Source organism: Ictidomys tridecemlineatus, chromosome 1 (assembly GCF_052094955.1).
Source record: "Ictidomys tridecemlineatus isolate mIctTri1 chromosome 1, mIctTri1.hap1, whole genome shotgun sequence".
NCBI lineage: Eukaryota > Metazoa > Chordata > Mammalia > Rodentia > Sciuridae > Ictidomys > Ictidomys tridecemlineatus.
In genome coordinates, this window is record NC_135477.1 from 159,748,036 (window position 1) to 159,775,010 (window position 26,975).

Below are 26,975 nucleotides of genomic sequence, written 5' to 3' on the forward strand. Positions count from 1 at the left end.
TTTTACCCTGAGACTCCTTATCATGTAAGAAATGCTTCTCCCATAGGAAAGCGCCACCTCTATCCCCATTAATAGTTACCTAGCATAACATACTTGGCAATGCAAAATAGCAATTCTTTAATATAAAATTGTTCTCTTTGCTTTCCATATTTCTTGGGCAATGTACCTTGACAGAGATTGTCTAGACATTAGTAACCATTCTCTAACTTGTACTCAACTAGGGTCATTTCAAGCCACTTCCTTTCTGCTTGCTTGCTGCTATGCCAACCAATGTACCCATTGCAGTCTTAACTGCCCAATTCAGCTTCTGTACTTGCTTGCTTACATTGGCTAAATCCCCAAACGTCCCTTTTGAGATATTTTGACTTAACTATGAGGCCCAAAGGCAGGTGTGCCATCTATATTGTTCTTTGGAGAGCAGAGTGTCCATTGCTGGCCAGCAATAAAGGCTTAATGGAGAGTCATTTGAGGGTCTCAGTATTGGTATAACAATGGTACCATGGGGTAGGTCACTAATGGGTAAGAGGAAGTACAGGAAAGTGAAACTTATCTCATAAGGTGGCAGTTAAGGGGCTGGGGATGTGGCTCAAACGGTAGCGTGCTTGCCTGGCATGCGTGCGGCCCGGGTTCGATCCTCAGCACCACATACCAACAAAGATGTTGTGTCCGCCAAGAACTAAAAATAAATATTAAAAAGAAATTCTCTCTCTCTCTCTCTCTCTCTCTCTCTCTCTCTCTCTCTCTCTCTCTCTCTCTCCCCCCCCCCTCTGTCTCACTCTCTCTTTAAAAAAAAAAAAAAAAAAAAAAAGGTGGCAGTTAACATTAAGATGGCTGCTCAAGTGTTAAATCAATACCCTATACCTGTGATCCCAGGGGCTTGGGAGGCTGAAACAGGTGGATGGAGAGTTCAAAGCCAGCCTCAGCAAAAGTAAGGAGGTAAGTAACTCAGTGAGATCCTGTCTCTAAATAACAAAATAGTGCTGGGGGTGTGGCTCAGTGGTGGAATACCCCTGAGTTCAATCCCCAGTACAAAAAAAAAAAAAAAGTGTAAGTGCAAAATGAGGGTGCGGACTTCAAGGAAGCAGTTTATTGTTCTTTGCGGACTCAGGCGCCATGGGCATTCATTTTCTGCATGTGAAAATGGCCATATATATAACTGGGCATGGTGGCCAGGAGCTCCAGAAGCTGAGACAGGAGAATCACAAGTTCAAAGTCAGCCTCAGCAACTCAGCTAGATCCTAAAGCAACTCAGCGAGATCCTGTCTCTAATTTTTTTTTTCTTTTTCTTTTGTGTGTGTGTGTGTGTGTGTGTGTGTGTGTGTGTGTGTGTGAAAAGTACTGTGATGTGGTTCAGTGGTTAAGCCATGGGTTCAATCCCTGGTTTAAAAACAAACAAACAAAAAACTCTAGGACAGGAGCCCTCTGTGCTTCTCCTTGGCTAGCAAAGCACTGATCCTTCTTTTTCTCAAAAACGTATTCTCATCATTGACTTTGCATGGGGACAAGGACTGAGCTTTCAGGTAACATAGGACAGCTAAAATATCCCAATATAATAAAAGCAGATGTATCTATACAGTTTTATTCGACCCTTAAAAAAGAGCTGAAATAGGTAAAAAAAAATAGATAGTTAACATATGCTTGTACTTTATAGTTTGCTAAAGCCATTCTTTCGGTTGATGGTTTATATCTTCAACATTCTTATTTTGTTCTCCAGACTACTTCTGGTATCCCCATCACTTAACAGTTCAGCGTCATTCTTCTTTTTATTTCCCTCAATCGAGACTATTCTTTCCTTTATCCACAGAGAATGTTCTTCCTTGAAGTCACCTTTAAAACTCTATTGGAACCTGACAGATGCGACCACGCAGCAGATACCGCTCTCCAGCCCACCCACGACACTACCTCTGACAAGATGCTGCCCCGGAAGCTCCCAGCCCACCTGGCCCCGCCCACGCCTGCGGCCGCCGGGGTTCAAAGTCCCCGCCCCCTCCGAGGAGTTTCCCAAAGCCCCACGCGGCAGGTCGGCCGCCCTAAGATGGCGACTCCCATGCACCGGCTGATAGCGCGGAGACAAGCGTAAGTGAACTGCCGATTCGGGATTCCGTGCGGGGTGTGGGCGGGGAGACGTGCGTCGCCTGGCCAGTGAGAGGGCGCCGGGATGTAGGGCCGGCGTTGGGTCCCAAGTAGGGACTGACGGAAGATGGCTGGGTCTCAAACATGTTCCTTGCCCCTGAGGGACTCGGCCGAGGGATAAGTTTAGTGATCACTGGCGAGTTTTTTCGCAGAAGACGGTCGCGTAAGGTCCGGGGACGCGAAAAAGCTGCAGTAAGCTGGCGCCTTTGATTTTACCTTAGAAAACGCCCAGAATTGATCATTTGGTGGCTTAGACCCCTCTACTTACTCCTCGCGTGGCCAGGAGAAGACTGAAAGCCCTGGTCCTACCCCTTCGCCCTGGCCGACGTAAACTTCAGCTTCTTATGCAACCTCCAGCCCATCTGGCTTTTCTGGCTCTTTTCAGTTGCCATTCCTAGAAACAGCCATCCTACAACGCCAACTCTTTACCCAAGCTATCTTCCCGCTTTCTGTCATTCATTCTCCCCTTAAATAAAAATTTATGTATTGTCTACCCCTGTATGCCAGAGTTTGAGTATAAAGAAAAAGAGATGTACAGCCTTCAGGTAGCTTACATTCTAGTGGTGGAATCTGTTTATAAACAAATACAATTTCAGTTTATACAACTGGTGATAAGAGCTTTGCAGGAAATAAGATATGATGGAAAAAGGGAAAGGCCCACTGAAGGTTGGGTGGTTGAAAGGCATCTTTGAGGAGGTAGCATTTGAAGAGATATTGAAAGGGCGAGAAAGGAGCCAATAACAAGGGGATTTGGAGAAAGCAGAGCCTGAGAGTGACATAATTGCTTTGAGGCCTGAAAGAAGATTTTAAGAACTGAAAGATGACAGTGTGCCTAACGATCTAGAGAGAGTGGCACAACAGATTTGCAAAGGACAGATAATATGGGGATCATCTCAGGTTCCTTTTTTCCTACCATCCTGAGCACTCAAAACATCTGCCACATTTTTGTTCTTGCAGTATTTTATGCCATCACTGTTTGCGTGTTTGTAATGTAGACACTTGCTAGCATATGTGTGTGTAAATATATATGTAATTATGTATATATTTTTCTTTTTTTTGAAAGAACCCCACTCTTTTTCTTCTCTCTAAATTCCATCTTGGGTCTTGTTTTGTTTTGGTTTTTGAGTACCGAGGGTTCAAACCAAGGACACGCACTGAACCACTGAGCCACATCCATAGCAGTATTTTTTGTTTTGTATTTAGAGAAAGGGTCTCACTGAGTTGCTTAGCTCCTCATTTTTGCTGAGGCTGCCTTTGAACTCTCCATCCTCCAGTCTTCAGCCTCCCATGCTTCTGGAATTATAGGAAAGCACTACTGCACCCGCTGTTTCTTTGTTTTTTGTTTTTTGTTTTTAAAGAGAGAGTGAGAGAGGAGAGAGAGAGAGAGAATTTTTAATATTTATTTTTTAGTTCTTGGCGGACACAACATCTTTGTTGGTATGTGGTGCTGAGGATCGAACCCGGGCCGCACGCATGCCAGGCGAGTGTGCTACCGCTTGAGCCACATCCCCAGCCCCTGTTTCTTTGTTTTTTGAGGCAATCTCTTACTATGTTGCCCAGGCTGGTCTCAGATTCTTAGGCTCAAGGGATGACCCCAGCTCAGCCTCCCCAAAACTAGAACTGTAGGTGCTCATGCATGGCTTGGAAGAGGGCTTTGCATTCAGATGGTTCTTTGGTGTTTTGTTTGTTTGGGTGGTACTGGGGATTGAACCCAGGGTTTGGTGCATTGGAACATTGTGTCCCAGAGCTACATTCCCAGTTCTAAAGTCAGATAGTTATAAGATCAAGAATGGTAAGGGCGGGGCTGGGGATGTGGCTCAAGCGGTAGTGCGCTCATCTGGCATGCATGCGGCCCGGGTTCCATCCTCAGCACCACATACCAACAAAGATGTTGTGTCCGCGGAGAACTAAAAAAAATAAATATTAAAAATTCTCTCTCTCTCTCCTCTCTCACTCTCTCTTTAAAAAAAAAAAAAAAAGAATGGTAAGGGCTGGGGTTGTGGCTCAGTGGTAGAGTGCTCGCCTTGTATGCATGAGGCCCTGGGTTTGATCCTCAGTACCACATAAATATAAAGTAAAGATGTTGTGTCAACCTAAAAATAAATATAAAAAAATCGAATGGTAAGATGAAATACTTTAGTAGGAGTGCTAAATTCTAGTACTAGGATCCCATCCCTTTCTCCCTCAGACTTGCTCTTTTTTGTTGTTGTTGTTGTTCTTTTTTGGTATACATAACAGTGACTGGGGATATAGCTCAGTTGGTAGAGTGCTTGCCTTGCATGCACAAGGCCCTGGGTTCGATCCCTAGCACCAAAGGGAGGGGAAAAAAAAGATAGATATACATGACAGTAGAGTGTATTTGACATGTTATACATATATGAAGTATAACTTATTATAATTAGGATGCCATTCTTGTAGTGGAAGATGATGTGGAGTTTCACTGGTTATGTGTTCATATATGAACATAGGAAAGTTATGTCTGGTTCATTTACTGCCTTTCTTATTCCCACTCCCTCCTTCTCTCCATTCCCCTTTGTCTAATCCAATGAACTTCTGTTCTTCTTTCCTCTCCTTTATTGTGTTAGCATCCACATATTAGGGAGAACATTCAGCGTTTGGTTTTGGGGGATTGGCTTATTTCACTTAGTATGATAGTCTCTAGTTTCATCCATTTACCAGCAAGTTCCATAATTTTATTCTTCTTTTAAAATTTTTTTTTTTGGTTGTAGATGGACACATATCTTTATTTTATTTATTTATTTTTATGTGGTGCAGAGGATCAAACCCAGTGCCTCATGCATGCAAGGCAAGTGCTCTACCACTGAGCTACAACCCCAGCCCCATAATTTTGTTCTTTATGGCTGAGTAATATTCCATTGTGTCTATATACCACATTTTCTTTATCTGTTCATCTGTTGACATGCGCCTGGGTTGGTTCCATAGCTTAGCTATTGTGAATTGAGTTGTTATAAAACATTGAAGTGGCTATATCATTGTAGTATGCTGATTTTAAGTCCTTTGGGTATATACTGAAGAGTGGGATAATTGGGTCAAATGGCTGTTCCATTCCAGGTTTTCTAAAGAATCTCCATACTGCTTTCCAAAATGATTGCACCTATTTGCAACCCCACCACCAATGTATGATTGTACCTTTCCCCCTACATCCTCCCCAACATTTATTGTTGCCTGTATTCTTGATGACTGCCATTCTGACTGGAATGAGATGTAATCCTGGTATAGTTTTAATTTGTATTTCGTTAATTGTTAGAGATATTGAACATTTTTTCATATTATTTGTTGACCACTTGTGTTTCTTCTGTAAAGTGCCTTTTCAGTTATTTGTCCATTTGTTGATTGTGGTATTTGTTTTGTTGTTGTAAAGTTATTTGAGTTCTTTATGTATCCTGGATATTAATGCTCTGAGATAGAAGTGGTTAAAGATTTTCCCTCATTCTGTAGGCTCTTTTTTCTGTTACTGATTGTTTCCTTTGCTGTGAAGAAGCTTTTTTGTTTGATACCATCCCATATATTGATTCTTAATTTTACTTCTTTTTTTTTTTTTTTTTAAAGAGAGGGAGAGAGAGAGAGAATTTTAATATTTATTTTTTAGTTCTCGGCGGACACAACATCTTTGTTTGTATGTGGTGCTGAGGATCGAACCTGGGCCGCACGCATGCCAGGCGAGCGCGCTACCGCTTGAGCCACATCCCCAGCCCCTTAATTTTACTTCTTGTGCTTTAGGAGTCTTGTTGAGAAATTCCTTTCCTAAGCTGAAATGATGGAGATTTGGGCCTACAATTTTTTCTAGAAGGCACAGGGTCTCTGGTCTAATGTCAGTCTTGTCCTTTTGAGTGTTGGCTCCAGACTTGAATAAGCTGCTTATTTTTGTTTAAGGTTGCCTACAGTGTCTAGGGTCCTTTAGATCCACTTCAAGTTGATTACACTTCATTGGTCTAAATTGGATTATACGCCCTACCCTGACTACAGGTTTATGGAAAACATGATTGTTTTTTTTTCTTTCTTTCTTTTTTTTTAATTGATTTAATTTTTAAAATACATGACAGTGGAATGCATTATAATTCTTATTACACATATAGAGCACAATGTTTCATACCTTTGTATATAAAGTATGTTCAATTAATTCATGTCTTCACACATGTACTTTGGATAATGATGTCCATCACATTCCACCATCATTGCTAACCCCCTGCCCCCTGTCTTCCCCTCCCACCCCTCTGCCCTATCTAGAGTTCATCTGTTCATCCCATGTTCCCCCTCCCTACCCCACTATGAATCAACCTCCTTATATCAGAGAAAACATTTGGCATTTGTCTTTTTGGGATTGGCTAACTTCACTTAGCATTATAGAGATCTTATTTTCCTTCCAGCACAATTGAGTGGATGCCCATAACCATTGATGAGTTGGGTAGATAGGTTACAGGTCAGTGAACACTGGAATGATAACCAAATGTTCCCTGTAAGTATGAAGTGGAAATAAGACTTTTAGTCTAAGTGATATTTCTTGTTTCAGAAGTATTAGAAAGTTAAACAAATGTGCTGTTTCTATAGTGTGCATATTTTTCACACATGAGTTACACAGAAGTAAGAAATAAATCTGACTCTTAGGAGGTTTTGGTATTGTTGGAAAAAAAAAACATATAGAGTATAATAAACTCTATAATGGTTGCTGTGTATTCAGGGATTCAGATAAGGAGGTCTTTAAAGATTGAAGGAGTCCAGAAGAGTTTTAGGGACATATTTGGGAGAAGTAAGAGGAAAGCCTTGTTTTTTGTTTTTAGTACAAGGGTGCTTAACCACTGAGCCACATCCCCAGTTCTTTTTAAAAATATTTTATTTAGAGACAGGGTCTTACTGAGTTGCTTAGGGCCTCACTAAATTGCTGAAGCTGGCTTTGAACTTGATCCTCCTGCTTCAGCCTCCTGAGCCCCTTGGATTACAGGTGTGCACCATGGCACCTAGCTTTTCTTTGTGGTTGTTTTGTATTTTTTTTTTTTTTAGAGAGAGAGAGAGAGAGAGAGAAGGAGAGAGAGAGAGAGACAGAATTTTTAATATTTTTTTTAGTTTTTGGCGGACACAACATCTGTGTTTGTATGTGGTGCTGATGATCGAACCCGGGCTGTACGTATGCCAGGCGAGCGCGCTACCGCTTGAGCCACATCCCCAGCCCATGTTTTGTATTTTTTGTTTTTATTTTTTAGTACCAGGGATGGCACCCAGGGGCACTTAACCACTGAGCCACATTCCCAGCCCTTTTTTTTAATATGTTTTATTTTGAGACAGGGTCTCTCTAAGTTTCTTAGGGTCTTGCTAAGTTGATGAGACTGGCTTTGAATTTGCAGTCCTCCTGCCTCAGCCTCCCAAGCCTCTGGGATTCAAGCATGTGTTACCACATCTGGAAAGCCTTTACTTTTCATTTTATGTTTATCAAGAAGGTTTAATTTTGCTGGGCATGGTGTAGTATATGCCTATAATCCTAAAAATTTGGGAGGTTGAAACAGGAGGATCGCAAGTTCAAGGCCAGCCTCAGCAATTTAGTGAGGCCCTCAATAGCAAGACCCTGCCTCAAAACTTAAATAAGATAAAAAGGACTGAGGCTGTAGCTCAGTAATAAAGCACCCCTGGGTCCAATCCCTAATTCCAAAAAGAGGGGAAAAAAAAGTTTATAAATAAGAAGTATTTATTGGGGCTAGGGTTGCAACTCAGTGGTAGAATGTCTGCCTAGCATGTGTGAAGCACTGGGTTTGATCCTCAGCACCACATAAAAATAAATAAATCAAATAAAGGTATTGTGTCCATCTACAACTAAAAAAAATTAAATTAAAAGAAGTATTTATTGCTTTTTTATATATATATTTATATATTATCTTTATGTGGTACCAGGGATTAAACCCGAGGGTGCTTAACCACTGAGCCACATCCCCAGTTCTTTTTAAAAATATTTTATTTAGAGACAGGGTCTTACTGAGTTGCTTAGGGCCTCACTAAAGCAATTTAGTGAGGCCCTCAATAGCAAAACACATAATGTTATGTGGTACTGAGGATTGAACCCAGGGCCTTGCACATGCTAGGTGAGTAATCTACCACTGCGCCACAACCCCAGCCCCAGTATTTATTTCTTTCATGATGAAAAGTTCAGAGTTAGAAGTTAGTTATTAGGGGCTGGGGTTATAGCTCAGTGGCAGAGGACTTGCATTGTGTAAAGCACTGGGTTTGATTCTCAGCACTGCATATAAATAAATAAAATAAAGGTCTATTGTCAACTAAAAAATATTAAGAAGAAGTTAGATACAAGAATGAGAAAGGAGGGCTGTAAGCGGTAGCGCGCTCACCTGGCATGCGTGCCACCCGGGTTGGATCTTCAGCACCACATACAAACAAAGATGTTGTGTCCGCAGAGAAGTAACTAACTAACTAAATATTAAAAAAAGAAGAAGAAGAAGAAGAATGAGAAAGGACTATTGCACCTTTTCTTTTTTTTTTTTTGCAGTACTAGACATCCAGCCCAGGGGCTTACACATGCTATGCAAGCACAGTACCTCTGAGCTACATCCCCAACCATTTTTTAATTTTTGAGGTAAAAATAATTTAATCTAAGTTGCCCAGACTTGCCTTGAATTTGTTATCCTCCTGTTTCAGTCTCCTGAGTTGTAGGGATTACATATCTGATTGTTGTCATTCTTTTAGAATAGTTGGATATACAGGACAAAGGAAAAATGAAAGAGAAAAAAGAGCCTTTTTTTGGTCCAGGGACCCAGGGGCATTTTATCCCCAACCCTTGATATATTTTATTTTGCAAAGGGTCTCCCTAAGTTGCTTAGGGCCTAAAATTGCTGAGGCTGACCTTGAATTTGTGAGACTCCTGCTTCAGTCTTCTGAGTCCCTAGGATTATAGATGTGGGCCACTGTGCCTGCTATAGGAGGGTAATTATGAACTCTGAGCAGATCTGTCAGTGATTTAATAAGCATGCTTAAAATCAGTTGGAATTAAATTATTTTTATTTTTATTTATTTTTTTTTAGTTTTCGGCGGACACAATATCTTTGTTTGTGGTGCTGAGGATCGAACCTGGGCTGCACGCATGCCAGGCGAGCACGCTACCGCTTGAGCCACATCCCCAGCCCAATTTTTACCTTTTAATTAATTATTTTTTTGGAGGGGGATTATTGGGAATTGAAATCAGGGGTACTTAACTACTAAGCCACATCCCCAGGCCCTTTTATTTTTTATTTTAAGACAGAGTCTGGGGCTTGGGTTATGACTCTGTGGCAGAATACTTGCCTCATTTGGGTGAGGCACTGGGTTTGATTCTCAGCATTGCATATAAATAAATAAAAAATAAAGGTCCATTTACAACTGAAGGAAAAAAGTATTATCTAAGTTGCTTGGGGCCTCCTTAAGTTGCTGGAGTTGTCCTCAGACTTGAAATACTCCTGCCTTAGTCTCCTGAGACACTGAAATTACAGATGTAATAAAAAGATATTGTGTCCACCTAAAACTAAAAAATAAATATAAATAATTAAATAAATTGCAGTTACACCTCCCCTATGTAAGTGGATTGTGGAATCCTGGTACTATTTAGGGTAATTTCTTTTACCAAACTCTCTTCTGAATTTTACTACTCTCTCCAAAGGATTTATCTAATTTGGCTTAACATCAACAACAAAACCCAGTAACATCTGGGAGTATTGGTATGCACCTGTAGTCCCAGGTGCTTAATGACTGAAGCAGGAGGATTGCTTAAGTCCAAGAGTTGGAGACCAGCCTGGACAATGGACAACAGTAAGATCATGTCTCCAGAAAAAAAAAGACCTCCAGGGCAGAGGTTGGGCTCAGTGGTAGAGTGCTCACCTAGCATGCATGAGGCACTGAATTCAATCCTCAGCACCGAATAAATGTAAAATAAAGATATTGTGTCCACTTAAAACTAAAAAAAAAAAAAAAAAAAAAAAAGACCTGCAGTAATGACGTACTCACTTCCTACAGTGGCCAGTTATGTTTTTCATTTCTATCAAAAAGGTTATGTTGAACTGGGCATGGTACCATTAAAAAAAAAAAAACAGGTTTATGTTGAGCTGAAAGGAAACAGATGTTTATGAAGCTAATCACTGCTTTCTTCTAATTTCCTTGTTTTGTCCCAAGTTATGATTTGTCAGTTAAAAATTTGAGTGTTTTCCACTTGAATTGCTGTCAAGTCAAGCTGCCCATCTTTTTTCTTTTTAAGTTGTCAATGGACCTTTAATTAATTAATTAATGTGTGGTGTTGAGAATCAAACCCAATGCCTCACACATATTAGGCGAGCATTCTACCACTGAGCCACAACCCCAGCCCTTTCTTCTGTCTTGTGTTGACTTATTGGTCTTAAGTGTCAGACTTTATCTTTGTTAAATTTTATTGTTAGATCCAGCACAGAGTTCCAGCCTGTTTAGATCTTTTGGACCCTGTTTCTTTCATTCATTCATCATGTTAGCTATCCCCATCAGCTTTGGGTCAGCTGCAGGTTTGATGAACATGCACAGTTGTATCCTCATCCAAATTACTTATAAAAATATTGAACAAGTCTAAACTGCTATGTGATGACCCCAGACTATGTGGGGTCATCACTGGATCTCTGTATTGACTTCAACCCATAAACAGCACTGTCAGCTGGTCTACCTAATTGTTCTGTGATGTTTTCGAGGAATATTGTGAGAAGCTTTCTAAGATGTCTTATTAAAAATACAAAGGGGTATTAGATTGGATACCTCTATGATCGTGACTTGTCTTTCTGAATGGATTTAATAAATCCAGCCAGAATTTTGCCTGAAACAGATATCAGTCAAGTTCACTGGTCTCGTTTGTGGAATCCACCTGTTTCCTGTTTTGAAAATCAAAACAGCATTTGCATACCTCTGTCTGACAGAGTTCCTCCAATGTACCTATGTACAGTATAACAATCTTACCTGGAAAATCTTTTTGGTGTGTCAGAAAACAGTCACCTGAGCCATGTGACTCACATACTTTCAGAACAGATAAAGGCTTTGTTACATACCCTTCTCTCAAATTTCTTGAGCTAGCATTCTATTCTTTTCATTCTGCACATATTAAGTTTGAGAGTTGAAACAATATTACTGGGTGTCCTGTCTAGTTCACCCTTCCTGACTATGTGACTCCATGAGGGGCTGCTCCTTTTATTATATATATACATAAATTGTAGAAAGCTAGTTGTACAAGTCGAGTATCTTTTATCTGAAATGCGTGGGACTAGGAGTGTTTTGCATTTTGGGTTTTTTTCTTTTTTGATTTTGTAATATTTGCATATACATAATGAAATATCTTAGGGATGGGACCAAAGTCTAAATTTAAAATTCATTTATGTTTGATAGCTTATACACATAGTTTGAAGGTAATTTTAATGCATTTTTTTTTAAACTAGCCTTTACATTAAGTCATGTATGGACTTTTCCATTTGTGGTTTCCCATCAATGTTCAAAATGTTTCAGATTTCAGAGTATCATCAGGACTCCTTATAGAAATGGCTGATTTCAAGCTGGGCAATAAAAATGAAAGATGGGCCTGAGGTATTTTATTGTACCAGAAAGCAATGAAGTACTGAAAGAATGAAGGAGCCATATCAGGCCATAGAATCTAGGAAATATTTGCCAAATAAATGAAAGTGGGGGGCTGGGGATGTGGCTCAAGCGGTAGCGCATTCGCCTGGCGTGCGCTGCGGCCCGGGTTCGATCCTCAGCACCACATACCAACAAAGATGTTGTGTCCGCCGAGAACTAAAAAATAAATATTAAAAATTCTCTCTCTCTATCTCTCTCCTCTCTCACTCTCTCTTTAAAAAAAAAAAAAGAAAAGAAAAGAAAGTGGGCTGGTGATATAGCTTATGGTAGAATACTTGCCTAGTAAGATTCTGGGTTCAGTCCCCAGTACCATAAGAGAGAGAGAGAAGGTGGATTATAACCTGTTGAATGAATTAGAAAAGAATTAATTCATATTGATAAATAATCTTTTAATGAAGAGCAGGATGTTTATATACATTCACAATATAAGTGCTATATTAGTTATCAATTGCTATAACAAATTATAGAATTTTGGGCTGGGGATGTGGCTCAAGCGGTGGCGCGCTAGCCTGGCATGCGTGCAGCCCGGGTTCGATCCTCAGCATCACATACAAACAAAGATGTTGTGTCCGCCGATAACTAAAAATTAAATATTAAAAAAATACTTTTAAAAAAACAAATTATAGAATTTAGTGGCTTTTAACAATAAACATTAACTTACATTTTTTATGGTCAGGTATTCAAAAGTATATTAGCTGAGTAGTTCTGACTCAGGATCTACCATGTGATTGTGGTCAAGATGTTGCCAGAGCCCACCAGTATCCAGAATTGGGATTCTGCTCCCAAGATGGTTCAGGATGCCTTAATTCCTTGCCACATGGACCTTTCAAAGGTTGCTTGAGTATCTTCATGATATGGCAACTACTTAACCTAGTCTTCAAAGTTACAGTCCATCGCTCTGCTTTATTTCTATAGTTTGAAGCAAAAGACAAAGTCTCAGCTATATTCTAGGAGAAGGAAATTAGGCTCCACTTCTTGAAATGAGTGTTATGGAAAAACTTATGGACTTATTTTAAACTACTACAATTGTAAAAGGACACAAATTGGAATCCTGTGTCACCTGGTAGGATAGCAGTGAGAAGTACACAGCATCACTTTTGATATATTCCTGCCACGGATTCTTGGCTAAATCTCACCATGTAGGGTTATCAGATGTGATAGTCAGCATCCAAGATGACCCTCAGTGATCTCTTCCTTCTGGTATACTTTTATGTAATCTCCACCCATTGTGATAGGGTTGGTCTGTGTGACCAATAGAATAGAACAAAAGTAATGATCACTTCCCAGATGAAGTTATAAAAGACTTTTTTTCTTCTTTTGGTACTGAGGATTTAACCTGAGACACCTGACCACTGAGTCAATTTTTTTACATTTTGAGACAGGATCTTGATAAATTTTCCAGGCTGGTCTTGAACTTGCCTTCTGCCTTAGCCTCTCAAATAGTTAGGATTACAGGCATGTGCCAGTGTGCCTGCCTAAGACTGACTTCTTGAGTTGTCTTGGTTAGTCACTCTGGGGAAGGTGATGTTGTGAATTGTCCTGTGGAGTGAGCAATATGGCAAGAAACTGAAGCCTCCTGCTAACTGCTACATGAGTGAGCTTGGAAGTAAATCTTCCAACTCAAATTGAAGCATGTTCTGCAAAATAACTGGCCTATAATCTAAAAGTGTCAAGTGGGATACTAAAGTGATGTGACAAGGGCAAGATTGGTGCTGAACTGAGTGTTTCTATAAAGGAAATTATTAGGACATTTGATGAAACTTAAATGAGGTCTTAAGATTAAATAGTGGGAATAAGGGCTGGGGATATAGCTCAGTTGGTAGAGTGCTTGCCTCCCATGCACAAGGCCCTGGGTTCAATCCCAGCACCATTAAAAAAAAAAAAAAAAAAGTAGGAGGGGCTGGAGTTGTGGCTCAGCCTTAGAGCACTTGCCTCATATGTGTGAGGCACAGGGTTCAATTCCTCATACCACATATAAGTAAGCAAATAAAATAAAAGTCCATCGATAACTAAAAATATTTTTTAAAAAATAGTAGGAATGTTCAACTTTAATCATTATATTGTTATGTAGAAGAATGTCCTAGTTTATAGAAAATATGCAATAAAATACTTTGGGTGGATGAGGAATTAGGTTGGCTACTCACAAATGGTGCAGGAAGAATAGCTACTTATTTATTTATTTATTTTTAGAGAGAGAGAGAGAGAGAGAGAGAGAGAATTTTTAATATTTTATTTTTTAGTTCTCGGCGGACACAACATCTTTGTTTGTATGTGGTGCTGAGGATCGAACCCGGGCCGCATGCATGCCAGGCGAGCGCGCTACTGCTTGAGCACATCCCCAGCCCCAGGAAGAATAGCTATTTAAACTTATTTACAATTTGTCTCGGAGTTCGTGATTGTTTAAATATTTAAAAAGCTACATAAAGGAAGAATAATAATCTTTTTATTTGTGGTTTTATTTTTTTATGGTGTTGAGGATCAAACCTTGTGCACACTAAACTACCACTGAGCTATACTCCCAGCCAGGAAATGCAATATTTATTTTTTTTAATTGATTAAAAAAAAAATAAATGACAGCAGAATGCATTACAATCCTTATTTCACATATAGAGCACAATTTTTCATATCTCTGGTTGTATATAAAGTATGTTGACACTCATTTCTTGTCTTCATACATGTACTTTGTTTGTATAATGATGTCTATCACATTGCACCATCCTTGCTAATCCCCTACTCCTTCCCTTTCCCTCCCACTCCTCTGCCCTACCTAGAATTCATCTATTCCTCCCATGTTCCCCCTCCCTACCCACTATGAGTCAGCCTCCTTATATCAGAGAAAAGATTTGGCATTTGTCCTTTTGGGATTGGCTAACTTCACTCAGCATTATTTTCTCCAATGCCATATATTTACATGTGAATGCCATGATTTTATTCTCTTTTATATGCAATATTTCTTAAAATAAATTTTTTAGTTGTAGATAAATACATTTATTTATTTATTTATTTGCTTACTTATTTATTTATTTTTATGGGATACTGAGGATTGAACCCAGTGCCTCACACATGCTAGGCAAGCACTCTACCACTGAGCTACAACCCCATCCTAGGAAGTCCAATATTCTTACAAATATTTCCTGGTATAGTTGTGCATGCATCTCTATTGAATAAATACCTATGAGGGGAATTACTGAGCCATAAAGTATGCATCTTTTCAACTAAAGTAAATGTGTTTTTTTTGTGTGTACGTGTGTGAAATGGTTGTACCAGTTTGTATTCTTTATCAACAATAGATGAGTATTCCTCTTCCTGTATATCTTTACTAATATTTTCTAATGCTGGTTTTTAATTTTAGTCTTTCCAGTAGTGTTTTATTAGAGGTTTAATATGCTTTTTGATCATGAATGAGCACTTTTTCATGTTTATTGTTCATTTGTGCTTTCTAGTCTCTTTTCTGTACTGTCCTTCCATTTTCTACTTAATCTTATTTTTCTGTTATACATAATTTTCTTATAAATTCATGATAGTTCTTTGTATAATCTGGAAGTAAGGGCGTATTTATATATGTTGCAATAGTCTCATTTTTAGACTCCATTTTTATTCTTTTCATAATATATTTTAACTAATAGAAATTCTTTATTATTTGTATATTCATTTACTTGTGGTACTGGGGATTGAACCCAGGGGCACGCTACCATTGAGCTACATCCTCAACCTGCTTTTTTTTTTTAAATTTTTAGATAGGGTCTTGCTAAGTTGCTTAGGGTCATGCTAAATTGCTGCAGTTGGCCTTGAACTTACAGTTCTTTTGCCTCAGCCTCCTGAGTTGCTAACTAAAATCTGTCATTTTTTCTTATGCTATACTTTCTTCTTATGCTTATATTTCCTTTTTTTTAATGTGGTGCTGAGGATCAAATCCATGCAAGGGGAACGCTCTACAGTTGAGCCACAACCCCAGCCCCTCATATTCTTATTATAGGATTGTAATAAGGCAAAAAACACTTCTCTACTTGTTCTTTCACAAAGGGATTTTAGCTATTCTTGTCATTTTCAATTACTATGCATATTTTAGAATAAACTTGATCTACATCCTCAGAGAAACTTGTTGAGATTTTGACTGGCATTGCTTTGAATGTGTAAATCAATTTTGGAAGAATTCACATTTTTTACAATATTGAATCTCCAGTCTTGAACATTAGATATCCTTCCATTTAATCATTTATTTAAATGTTAAATTTCTCTCATTAATGTTTGTTTTATACATGGGAGTCTTGTACATCTCTTCTTTCATTGGTAAGTTTTTATTATTGTTATTGTTTTTGTTTGTTCTGGGCATTGAACCCAGGGGCACTTCTCATCATTAAGCTACATCTCTCTCTTTTTTTTTTTGGTACTAAGGACTGAACTCGAGCACTTGACCACTGAGCCGCATCCCAGCCCTGTTTTTCTATTTTATTTTGTTTAGGGTCTCACTGAGTTGCTTAGTGCCTTGCTGTTGCTGAGGCTGGCTTTGAACTGCTATCTGTCTCAGCCTCAGGTGCTGCTGGGATTACAGACATGTGCCACTGTGCCCAGTTTACATCCCCTTTTTTATTATTATATTTTGAGATTGGGTCGTTCCAAATTATTAGGGGCCTTGCTAAATTGGTGAGGCTAGCATCAAATTTGTAATCCTCTTGTCTCACCCTCCCGGATTGCTGGGATTACAGGCATGTGCCATCACACCTGACTGGTATTTAGTAATTTTAAGAAAATTATAAATGTCACATTCAAATTTTTCATTTTTAATTTCATTTTGTTAAATAGACACTCCATTAATAGATTTTTATATATTGACTTTATTTTATCTAATACAGGGTTCCACAAACCATCAAACCCAGTGCCTCACACCTGCTAGACAGGTGCTCTGCCACTGAGCTTCAGTCTCAGCCCACCATCTGACTCTTAATAGTCAGATCCTGATCTAAAACTTGCTGAAGTTGCTCATTACTTCTAAGTATTTCAGAATGTTTTGTCTACAGATTCTTTTGGATTTGCCTTGTACCTAATAATACATCATAAGTAAGGAATGACAATTTTGTTTATTGTTTTTCATTTCTTTCACCTATTTTTTTCTCCTTGCTATATTTTGGTCTGATTTTAGGGATTCAGATTTTTTTCAGTTTTCCAGATGAATTGCAGCTGGGCTGCAGTCCATATAAGGTTTGGTTTATTCTTAGGACATGGTGCTTCAGAATCAACTCTGCACCCAAAGTTTATCTCCCTAACTTGAGACAAGTGATATGTACCCTCTTGAGTTTGGCAAACATCTCCAACATAAGCATTGACTTTGGATTTCAGTCTTCTTCCATATCTTGGCTTGGTTATTCTTATCCCCTTGTTAAATTCTCTGATTCCTCAAGTAGACTGTTAAAAATGTTTTGAATGAAATTAAACCCCTGTCTCTCACCATGCACAAAACTCAACTCAAAGTGGATCAAAGACCTAGGAATTTAACCAGAGACACTGAGCCTATTAGAAGAAAAAGTAGGCCCAAATATCCATCATGTTGGATTAGGCCCCGAATTCCATAATAAGACTCCTACAGCATAAGAATTAAAATCAAGAATCAATAAATGGGATGGATTCAAACTAAAAAGCTTCTTCTCAGCAAAAGAAACAATCAGTGAGGTGAATAGAGAGCCTACATTTGGGGAGCAAATTTTTACCACACACACATCAGATAGAGCACTCATGTCTAGGATATGTAAAGAACTAAAAAATCTTAACACCAAAAAAAAAAAAAAAAAACAACCTAATCAATGAATGGGTCAAGGAACTGAACAGACATGTCTCAGAAGATGATATACAATCAGTCAACAAATATATGAAAAAAATATTTAACATCTCTAGCAATTGGAGAAATGCAAATCAAAACTACTCTAAGATTTTATCTCACTCCAGTCAGAATGGCAGCTAATAAGAATAAAAACAACAATAAGTGTTGGTGAGGATGTGGGAAAAAGGTACACTCATATGTTGCTGGTGGGACTGCAAAATAGTGCAGCCAATATGGAAAGTAGTATGGAGATTCCTTGGAAAACTGGGAGTAGAACCACCTTTTGGGCTGGGGATGTGGCTCAAGCAGTAGCGGGCTTGCCTGGCATGCGTGCAGCCCGGGTTGGATCCTCAGCACCACATACAAACAAAGATGTTGGGTCTGTCGAAAACTAAAAAATAAATATTAAAATTCTCTGTCTCTCTGTCTCTGTCTCTGTCTCTCTCTCTCTCTCTCTAAAAAAAAAAAAAAAAAAAAGAACCACCTTTTGACCCAGCTATCCCACTCCTCAGTGTATATACAAAGGACTTAAAAACAGCATACTACAGGGACACAGCCACATCAATGTTTATAGCAGCACAATTCACAATAGCTAAACTATGGAACCAACCTAGAAAACTCTTCAGTTGATGAATGAATAAAAAAAATGTGGTGTATATGCACAATGGAATACTATTCAGCATTAAAAGAGAACAAAATCATGGCATTTGCATGTAAATGAATGGAGCTGGAGAATATAATGCTAAGTGAAGTTAGCCAATCCCAAAAAACCAAATGCTGAATGTTTTCTCTGACATAAAGATGCTGATTCATTGGGGCTGGGGATGTGGCTCAAGCAGTAGTGTGCTAGCCTGGCATGCGTGTGACCCCAGTTGGATCCTCAGCTCCACATACAAACAAAGATGTTGTGTCTGCCGAAAACTGAAAAATAAATATTAAAAAAATTTTGTCTCTCTCTCTCTCTCTCTCTCTCTCTCTCTCTCTCTCTCTCTCTCTCTCAAAAAAAAAAAAATGCTGATTCATAATGGGGTTGGGTTGGGGAGCATGGGAGGATTAGACAAACTCTACATAAAGTAAAGAGGAGGGAGGGGAAGGGAGGAGGCATGGGGTAGGAAAGACAGTGGAATGAGATGGATATCATTACCCTAAGTACATGTATGAAGACACATACATGGTGTGACTCTAATTTGTGTACAACCAGAGACATGAAAAATTGTGTTCCATATGTATAATATGCATTTTGTAGTGCATTCTGCTATCATGCATAACAAATTAGAATAAAAAAATAATAGGAATGGGGTTACAGCTCAGTGATAGAACGCTTGCCTCACATGCATGAGGTCCTGGGTATGAACCCCAGCACCACATAAAAATAAACAAATAAAAATAAAGATATTTTATAAATGAATGATTAATTAATTAATTAACTAAAAATGTTTTGACTATCATTTCTAGTTCTGAGCTAGAGAGTTTGTCAGAATTACCTAGTCTGTCTTTACTGGAATAGAACTGAAGAGCCAAGATTTGAACTCAGTTCTATTCAATTCCAAGGTATGTACTTTGAATTACATACTCTTATTGCCTTATATGCCCTTTGTTATAAAAATAAACATCATTTAAAAAACATTTTTAGTTGTAGATGGATACTTTATTTTATTTATTTATTTTTATGTGGTGCTGGGGATTGAACCCAATGCTTCACATGTGCTAGGCAAGAACTCTACCACTGAGCTACAGCCCCAGCCCCCAAATAAATATCATTTTACACTTTATATTATTTATGCTTTTCAAGGAAGAAAGTATCACAAGGAAAAAACTTAAGGCTTGTTTTTTTTTTCTCTTTAGTGAAGCAAATAAGCAACATGTTAGATGTCAGAAATGCTTGGAATTTGGACATTGGACTTATGAATGCACAGGAAAAAGAAAATACCTCCATAGGCCTTCAAGAACAGCAGAACTAAAGAAAGCTTTAAAAGAAAAAGAAAAATTATTATTACAACAAAGGTGGGTTTACATGTGGTATACATACAAAGGAATATTTTATAAGTACTTTTAGATTTTATTAAGAGACTAAATGTTTTGTGGTGGTTTTCCAGATTTTAATTATATAATAGTGTCTGGGCACAGTGGTGCATGCTTGTAATCCCAGCAGCTCCAGAGGTTGAGGCAGGAGGATCACAAGTTCAAAGCCAGCCTCAGCAAAAGCGAGGCATTAAGCAGTAAGACCCTGTCTCTAAATAAAATACAAAATAGGGCTGGGGATGTGGCTCAGTAGTCGAGTGCCCCTGAGTTCAATCTCTAGTCCCCACTCCCCCAAAAAATTATATAATAGCGAAATGTTTAGTGAATGCTTATTATGTACTAGACACTGTACTAAACTCTACAAGTATTAGCTTATTTAAGCCTCAAATCTATAACATTAAGGTAGGTACTATTTTAATCCTCACTTTACATGTGAAGAAAGTGAGAGACAGCGAGGACAGTAACTTGTTTCATGTTGTGCAACTAGTAGAAAAGTTCATTGTTCAACTAACCAATCTGTCCCTAGAGTCTATGCTCTTAATGATTGCTCTATTGCCTCAACTATCAATGAAATGACAACAGAATATTATAAGGTACATGATCTGAATAGATATGGTAAGCTATCCAATATACAATAAGTGTATCAATAAGCTAGAGAATAGTATATATAATATACTACAATTTATGTTAAAAAAGAATAATAGAATTATTTTTGAAAATATAAATGATTGATTATAGTGATTACTTCCTACAAGAACTGGATAGGAGGGGAACTGGAAAATTATTTAGTCTTTTATGTTCTTTGACATAAGACATTTCAAAATTCCTATGAGATGAGTATTTGTATATTAAATAAGCAGAAGTAGGAAAGTGTTGGGTTTAATTAGTGTTGCAGATTAGCGACAGCATCTTTATAAGGACTATTAGCTACATAATAGTATAGTAAACATCTGGTCTTCCACAGAAGCAGTCTTCCACTCTGCACAGGTGAAATTTCTTCCAGGGTCATGCAGGGATAAACAACAACAACTTCTTCTTTTTTTTTTTTTTTTTTTTTTATTTTTAGTTGTAGATGGACATAATACCTTTATTTTATATATTTTTTCTGGTGCTGAGGATTGAACCCAGTGCCTCACAGGTGCTATGCAGTTGTTCTACCATTGAGCTACAACTCCAGCCCATAAATAATGAACTTTTATATCATCAGTATTCATGTACCTTTTCAGAAACAAACCTGTGTAAGAACATGCCTGTTAAGCAGGCACAATGGCAAGCACCTGTAATCCCAAACTGATTGCAGGTTCAAGGCTAGCCTCAGCAACTTAGGCACTAAGCAATTTAGTGAGACCTTGTCTCAAAATAAAAAAATTAAAAGGGCTGGAGATGTAGCTCATTGACATAGTGCCCCTGGATTCAATTCATGGTAAAAACAACAACAAAAAATTGTGCTTATTGGTTCTCCTGTTCCACATTTCTTTTTGATTAAGTAGATTGTATATCGTAGACAGCCTAAAATAGGAAACTTTCTACTTGGTTATAACAAGGAATACTGTACTCTGAGTATATGTTATAATGCAAGTGTTTCTATGATGTAGAACAGCTTTGGGGAATGGCAGAAGGGTTTGTTTAAACTGTGTATAATCTATTAACAGGACTTTTTTTTTTTCTATCAGCATGTCTATCAGCACTGGAGAGACCAATGCAGAAAAAAAGACCAAGAAAAAAAGGTATTTGTGGCTTTGGAAGTATTAAATAGATATATGTCATGCTAGTTGGTGGGATGAGAATGGTGATTTTGAAATAACAGATTTAAGATTTGATTCTGAATTCTGTTGTTTGCCATTCAATAATGGTAATACTAACCTATTTGGAATTTATTGCCTCCATTTCTCCTTTTTTTGTGTCTTTCTAGATTTCTTACACCTGGAAGTAGTAAATGTCTTCTTTTAAAATAGGAAATTCTAGATGAATAGGAAATTGTTGGCCAGCCCTATCTGGTCTGAAGTAGTTAAAATGAAGAGTATGAGGCTGGGGATGTAATTTAGTGGTAGAGCACTACCTAGTATGTGCAAGACCCTGCGTTTCCTCCCCAGCACCATTAAAAAACAAAGAATATAAAAATATTTATTATTCTACATGAGATTTAAATAGATCTAATTGTTAAACTGCAGCTTTATTCGAGTATTATTCACTCTGAAGTATAATAGAGTAGATAAGCTGATTGGGAACCCCATCCAAGAGTTTAAATTACTGAAGTAAAAAAGATCTTGTAAAGGGTACAGTTGTGACTTAAAACAGGTAATTCCCAAAGCATCAAACCTAGAGATAACATTCTGGTAAAGCATAACAATGTGCATCCATAATGCTATATGAAATTGCTTTCAAACATTCTATTACATATCAGCTTCCCATGTATATACTGTTCATTGTCTAATAGGTCGAAGAGTGTAACTAGTTCCAGTAGCAATAGCAGTGACAGTTCAGCCAGTGATTCTTCATCAGATAGTGAAGAAACATCTACCTCATCTTCCTCAGAGGACAGTGACACTGATGAGAGCTCCTCTAGTTCTTCATCTTCAGCTTCCTCCACAACCTCTTCCTCTTCCTCTGATTCAGACTCAGACTCCAGCTCTTCCAGTAGTAGCAGCACCAGCACAGATAGCAGCTCTGAAGATGAGCCACCAAAGAAGAAAAAAAAATAATAGCTCTATCCATATTGGACTCATGGACCGGAAATATCAATGTGATTCTCAGAAGAGAACTTAGACAATATTAAAGCCAAATAGGTTAACTGGTCAAACTTTCTAGAGTTCAAAAATCTCAGTGGCTACAGAGGCTGAGGCTGGAGGATTGCAGGTTAAAGCCAGCCTCAGCAACTAAATGAGACCCTAAGCAATTTAGCAAGACCCAGTCTCAAAATAAAAAATAAACAGGGATGGAGATATGACTCAGTAGTTAAAGACCCCCTGGGTTAAATCCCCGGTACCTCCCCACTCCCACCCCCACCCCCGCCAAAAAAAAAAAAAGTTTCTAAGTGTTTTACATTGTAAAAACATAAAGATTATTAACATATACACATATATATTTATGCACATATATTTGACTTTTATTTTAGAGATGAATCTTGTTTTTCTTTTTTAATCCTTAAAATGTATCTGTAGACTTTAATCAAAGCTGAAATCTAGTAAATATGTTTTTGTGATGGAACTTATTTTTTCTTCCTGTAAAAATAAATGCCATGCTTTGTTATATGTTAATGGTATATGTCAGGCAGGTTTTCAGGATAATGCTTGGAATATCTGGCAAAGAATTTCTAATGCTTTCGACTGTGTTACTATGTAAAATTTAATACATTGTTACTATAACCTTAGGAGTTTTCCTACTGTTAATAAATGTACTCTATTTTTATGTTTATCTTCAGAAAGTTATTTTGACTTTTTGTCTTGATAAGTTCATGGGACCTATAAATATATTTATACCTTTTAAAATGCCACAAGTTGCAAGTTGCTGTGTTATATCATTCAATTCCTTCTGTTTCCTTAAGTTCTTAGAGTTATGCTTTCTGAGGAAAATCATTCTAAAAAGGGACAAAAAATCTGAAACTAAGGAGTCTAATTTTGGTGCCTTTCAAAAAAAATTCAGAGTATCTAAAAAGAAAGCAACAAAGTAAAAGTGCTATAAATATCTTTATGTAGTAAAAATACTATAAAAGGTACAGTTCAAAGTTGGGGAAAGTAGGAAGAAGAGTGGTGATTTTCCAAAAATCAGGACAGGGTTGGTTGCCTTTAAGAATGCCTTTCTGTGTTGTGGGTCATTGGTAGAGTGCTTACCTAATGTGTGAGGCACTGGGTTTGATTCTCAGTACCACATATAAATACATAAAAAATAAAGATCTATTGACAGCTAAAAAAATATTTTTTTAAAAAAGAAGGTTGCCTTTTGCCATTTTTGTAATTATGGTATGACAATTTATATGGTATTTGGTATATATGACAGTCTACTACTGAATAATGAAGATTAATGTTGTGTTTACATATCATATACTCAGTTTAATCCAACATGAAGGTTAAAAAGGAAAAACTGTACAATGTTCCTTAAAAATAAAATACCGGGCTAGGGATATAGCTCAGTTGGTAGAGTGCTTGCCTCACATGTACAAGGCCATGGGTTCAATACCCAGCACCACCAAAAACAAAAAGTAAATTATTCATTGTGGTGAGATTAGGTTAACATCACATTCTGTGATGTCTTCTAAACTTTTTGGAAAAAGGTCTCATTTATAGAAAAATCTTGATTTGGTTTAAATATAGGTTTTCAATACTTTTTAAAAAAATAATTCAATGAGAAAGTGGTAGAAAGCTACTTTTGAAGAAAATGAGCTTCTCTTTACATGTTTAAATATATGTATGTTTTGAGTTTAGAAAGTCTATAATTACCTGTAAATTTTGTAGAACCATCTGCTTTCATTTGTAAATAAACTTTACTTTAAAAAATGTTTCAGAAGGCTTCACCGAGAATGTATCACTTCACAGGTAGATTTAATAAATCACTCTTCAAACATACTAACACTGTTTGTTGTCTCTGCAAGGGCAATTTTTGCAAGCTAAAGAACTTAGAAGAGAAAAAAAGTATGTACCTAGGAAACATTCCTTGCAATTAAATAAAACTCAGAACTTATGCTCACAAGCTTAAACTCTTTGCTATTTTATTTAATGCCAGTTCTTACTCCTTTTGAAACTGAGGGCATTAAAACAGATTCTAATTTTAATTTTTTACTGTTACACCTGTTAAATGTATACTTGCAGAAGTTTAGAAGGCAGGAACTTGATTCTTTTCTAATCATATGTATTCCTGGGGCGGGGGACGGGGACAGAATCAGTGGCAGAGTATAGACTTACTTGAAAAGAATTTCTCTCCATCTCACCCAGGAGCAGACTCTGGGAGTTGAATCCCTGGTGAATATAGGAAATGTATTATTCCTCAACCATAATCATGTCAAAAAAAGATTTTCATTCCACAAACATTTCATTAGTGTGATTGTACAAAATAGTACTTTCAGCCTAGAATCAAAACACAGTGTTAGCCATAAATTAACACCGGAAATGGAAATAATGCTCCAAAGACAATGTTTTAATTCTTCTTTTTAAAATTTTTATTTTGAACTGATTGTATATTTACAGAAAGTTTGCATTAATAGTACAGTTTCTTTATATTTTCCACCTAGCTTCCCCTAATCTTAACATCTTACATAATCACAGTGCAACGGTTAGAGCCAAGAAATTAACATTTGGCAAAATAAATCAAGAAACTTACTTCTATTTGACCAGTTTTCCAACTGATGTCCATTTTGTCTTTCAGAATACTATCTAGAAACTGCATTCGGTTTCTTCTACCTTCCCTTTAATCTCAAAAGTTCCTCATTCTTGTCTTTCATAGCCTTTCAATTATGAAGAGATTTTATCAGTTATTTTGTCTAATGGCCTCCATTTGGGTCTATCTCTTTTTTTTTTTTTTTTTTTGTGACTGAGGTTTTTGGAAGAGGATCATAGAAATAAAATGTCCTCAGTTCTTTATATCACAGAATTCTGGCACCAGCCTTGATCACTTGTTTATGGTGGTTTGTGTTAGATTTTTCTGTGTATAGTTTTCCCTTTTTAGTTAATAGATATCTTCGGAATATTTTAACCATAAGCAACTGGTTTTTCCTCAAAGTCACCTACTAGTTTTAGTGGCTATTGTCCATAACAGCTGTTATTCTGATGCTTCCTGAATAACAGCTTTTCTGTTTCTTTTCTTCCTACATTTGTAAATTGGAATTCATTTAGGAAGACCTGTCTCCTTTCCCCCATTTATTTATTTGATTACTTATAGTATGGACTCATGGATGTATATTTTGTTTTGAGGTGAGGTTAAAAATTCAGTATCATTTTGTTGCTTAAGTTATTTCCCCTTTGGCTCTTAGGAGACTTTCAAATTGACTCCTGGGTTCTTAATAAACCCTCTTCTCTCTGTCTCAGCCTACCCCACCCCAGATTTCCTTAGTTTGGGGGACTGACCAGAGATACCCAGCTCATTTATCTTTTTTTTCCTTTGGCAGGGGAACTGGAGATTGATCCCAGGGGCTGAGCTACATCCCCAGTCCTTTTTGGTTTTTGTTTTGAGTAGAGTCTTGCTAAATTGCTGAGTGTGACCCTCCTGCCTCAGCATACCAAGTCATTGGGATTGAAGGTTTGCATCACCCACCAAGCTAAACTCATTTATCATGATCTCCCTGTCTCAACTTTGGAACCAATCATTTATCCAAGGGACCCTCACTGGACAATAGATCTTGGAATTCAAGATCTGGGTGCTATCTTTATTGTTTTTTTTACACATTTTTAATAATAGTGTCATGAGATAGTTAGCTAAGGTGTGAAACTTTGCTGTATTAGTCCATTTTGTGCTGCCAATGAAAGGGTAAAGTTTCTAAGCTGCAAAGCCTGAATTAAAATGTAAAACACCAGGCATTGTAAAGTTTCTAAGCTGCAAGGCCTGAGTTAAAAAGTGAAGGACCAGGTATTGTTAAGTTCCTCTGCCACACCCAGAACCTGAAATTCCTGAGGCAGTTAAGACAACGCCCTACTGGCCATTTAGCCTAGGACCCTGTGCAGCTTGTCATGTAAGCACACAGGGCCCGAACCAATCAGTTTGAATGTGTACCCCGCTTAGGAGTGACCAATCACCCCCGCCCGACCTGTTCCTGCCAATGAATGTACTAATCAAGTTTAAGAATTGTTGTTTGATTTTCCCGCGCCTCATGATGATTTGTTCTGATGTATGCAAAGCCCCCTGCCCTCCCCAAAAAGTGTACTTAAGCACTGCTTAACCTCTGCTCGGGGCTCTGGGCTGCTCTCCCTTCTTGAGTGAGGCTGGAGCCTCAGCGCACTGAATTGGATCCTCAATAAATCCCCTTCTACAATTGCATGAGTCAGTCTCTTGGTGGTCTCTTCCTCCGACTTTTCGCCGGACCCTTACATTTGGTGCGTTGGCCGGGAACAGCGTATCGCCAGAAAAGGGGACCTTTTAGGGGTCTTTTAGGGGGTAAGTAAGGCACTTCTTCTTCTTCCTCTTTTTCTCCTCCTTCTTCTTCTTGTTTTTCCTTTGCGATCACTCAGAGCTTTTGGTTCAGGTTTGGTTTTTGGCTCAGTGGAGAGCGTGAGCTCTCAGAGCTTTTTGGTTTTTCGGTTTGGGTTGGCGGAGTGGCTGCCAGCGGAGAGCGTGAGTTCTCCCTGGCAGTGGTGGACAGACGTGTCCTGAAGCTACAGGCCACATTCTCCAAAGGGACGCCTTGGAGGACTCGGGGAGAGACGGAAGCGCCCTCATCTGGTAGAGGGAC

General features: G+C 38.1%; 1 protein-coding gene across 1 annotated transcript; it reads left to right on the plus strand.

Annotated features, from left to right (window-relative positions):
- The first annotated feature begins 1,897 nt into the window (after positions 1-1,897).
- Positions 1,898-26,563, plus strand: Zcchc10 (zinc finger CCHC-type containing 10). The gene is made up of 4 exons (XM_005335754.5): positions 1,898-2,076; positions 19,424-19,582; positions 21,274-21,327; positions 22,038-26,563. The coding sequence occupies exons 1-4, from the start codon at positions 1,913-1,915 to the stop codon at positions 22,300-22,302; spliced, it is 642 nt and encodes a 213-aa protein (XP_005335811.2). The 5' UTR covers positions 1,898-1,912; the 3' UTR covers positions 22,303-26,563.
- The last annotated feature ends 412 nt before the right edge of the window (positions 26,564-26,975 follow it).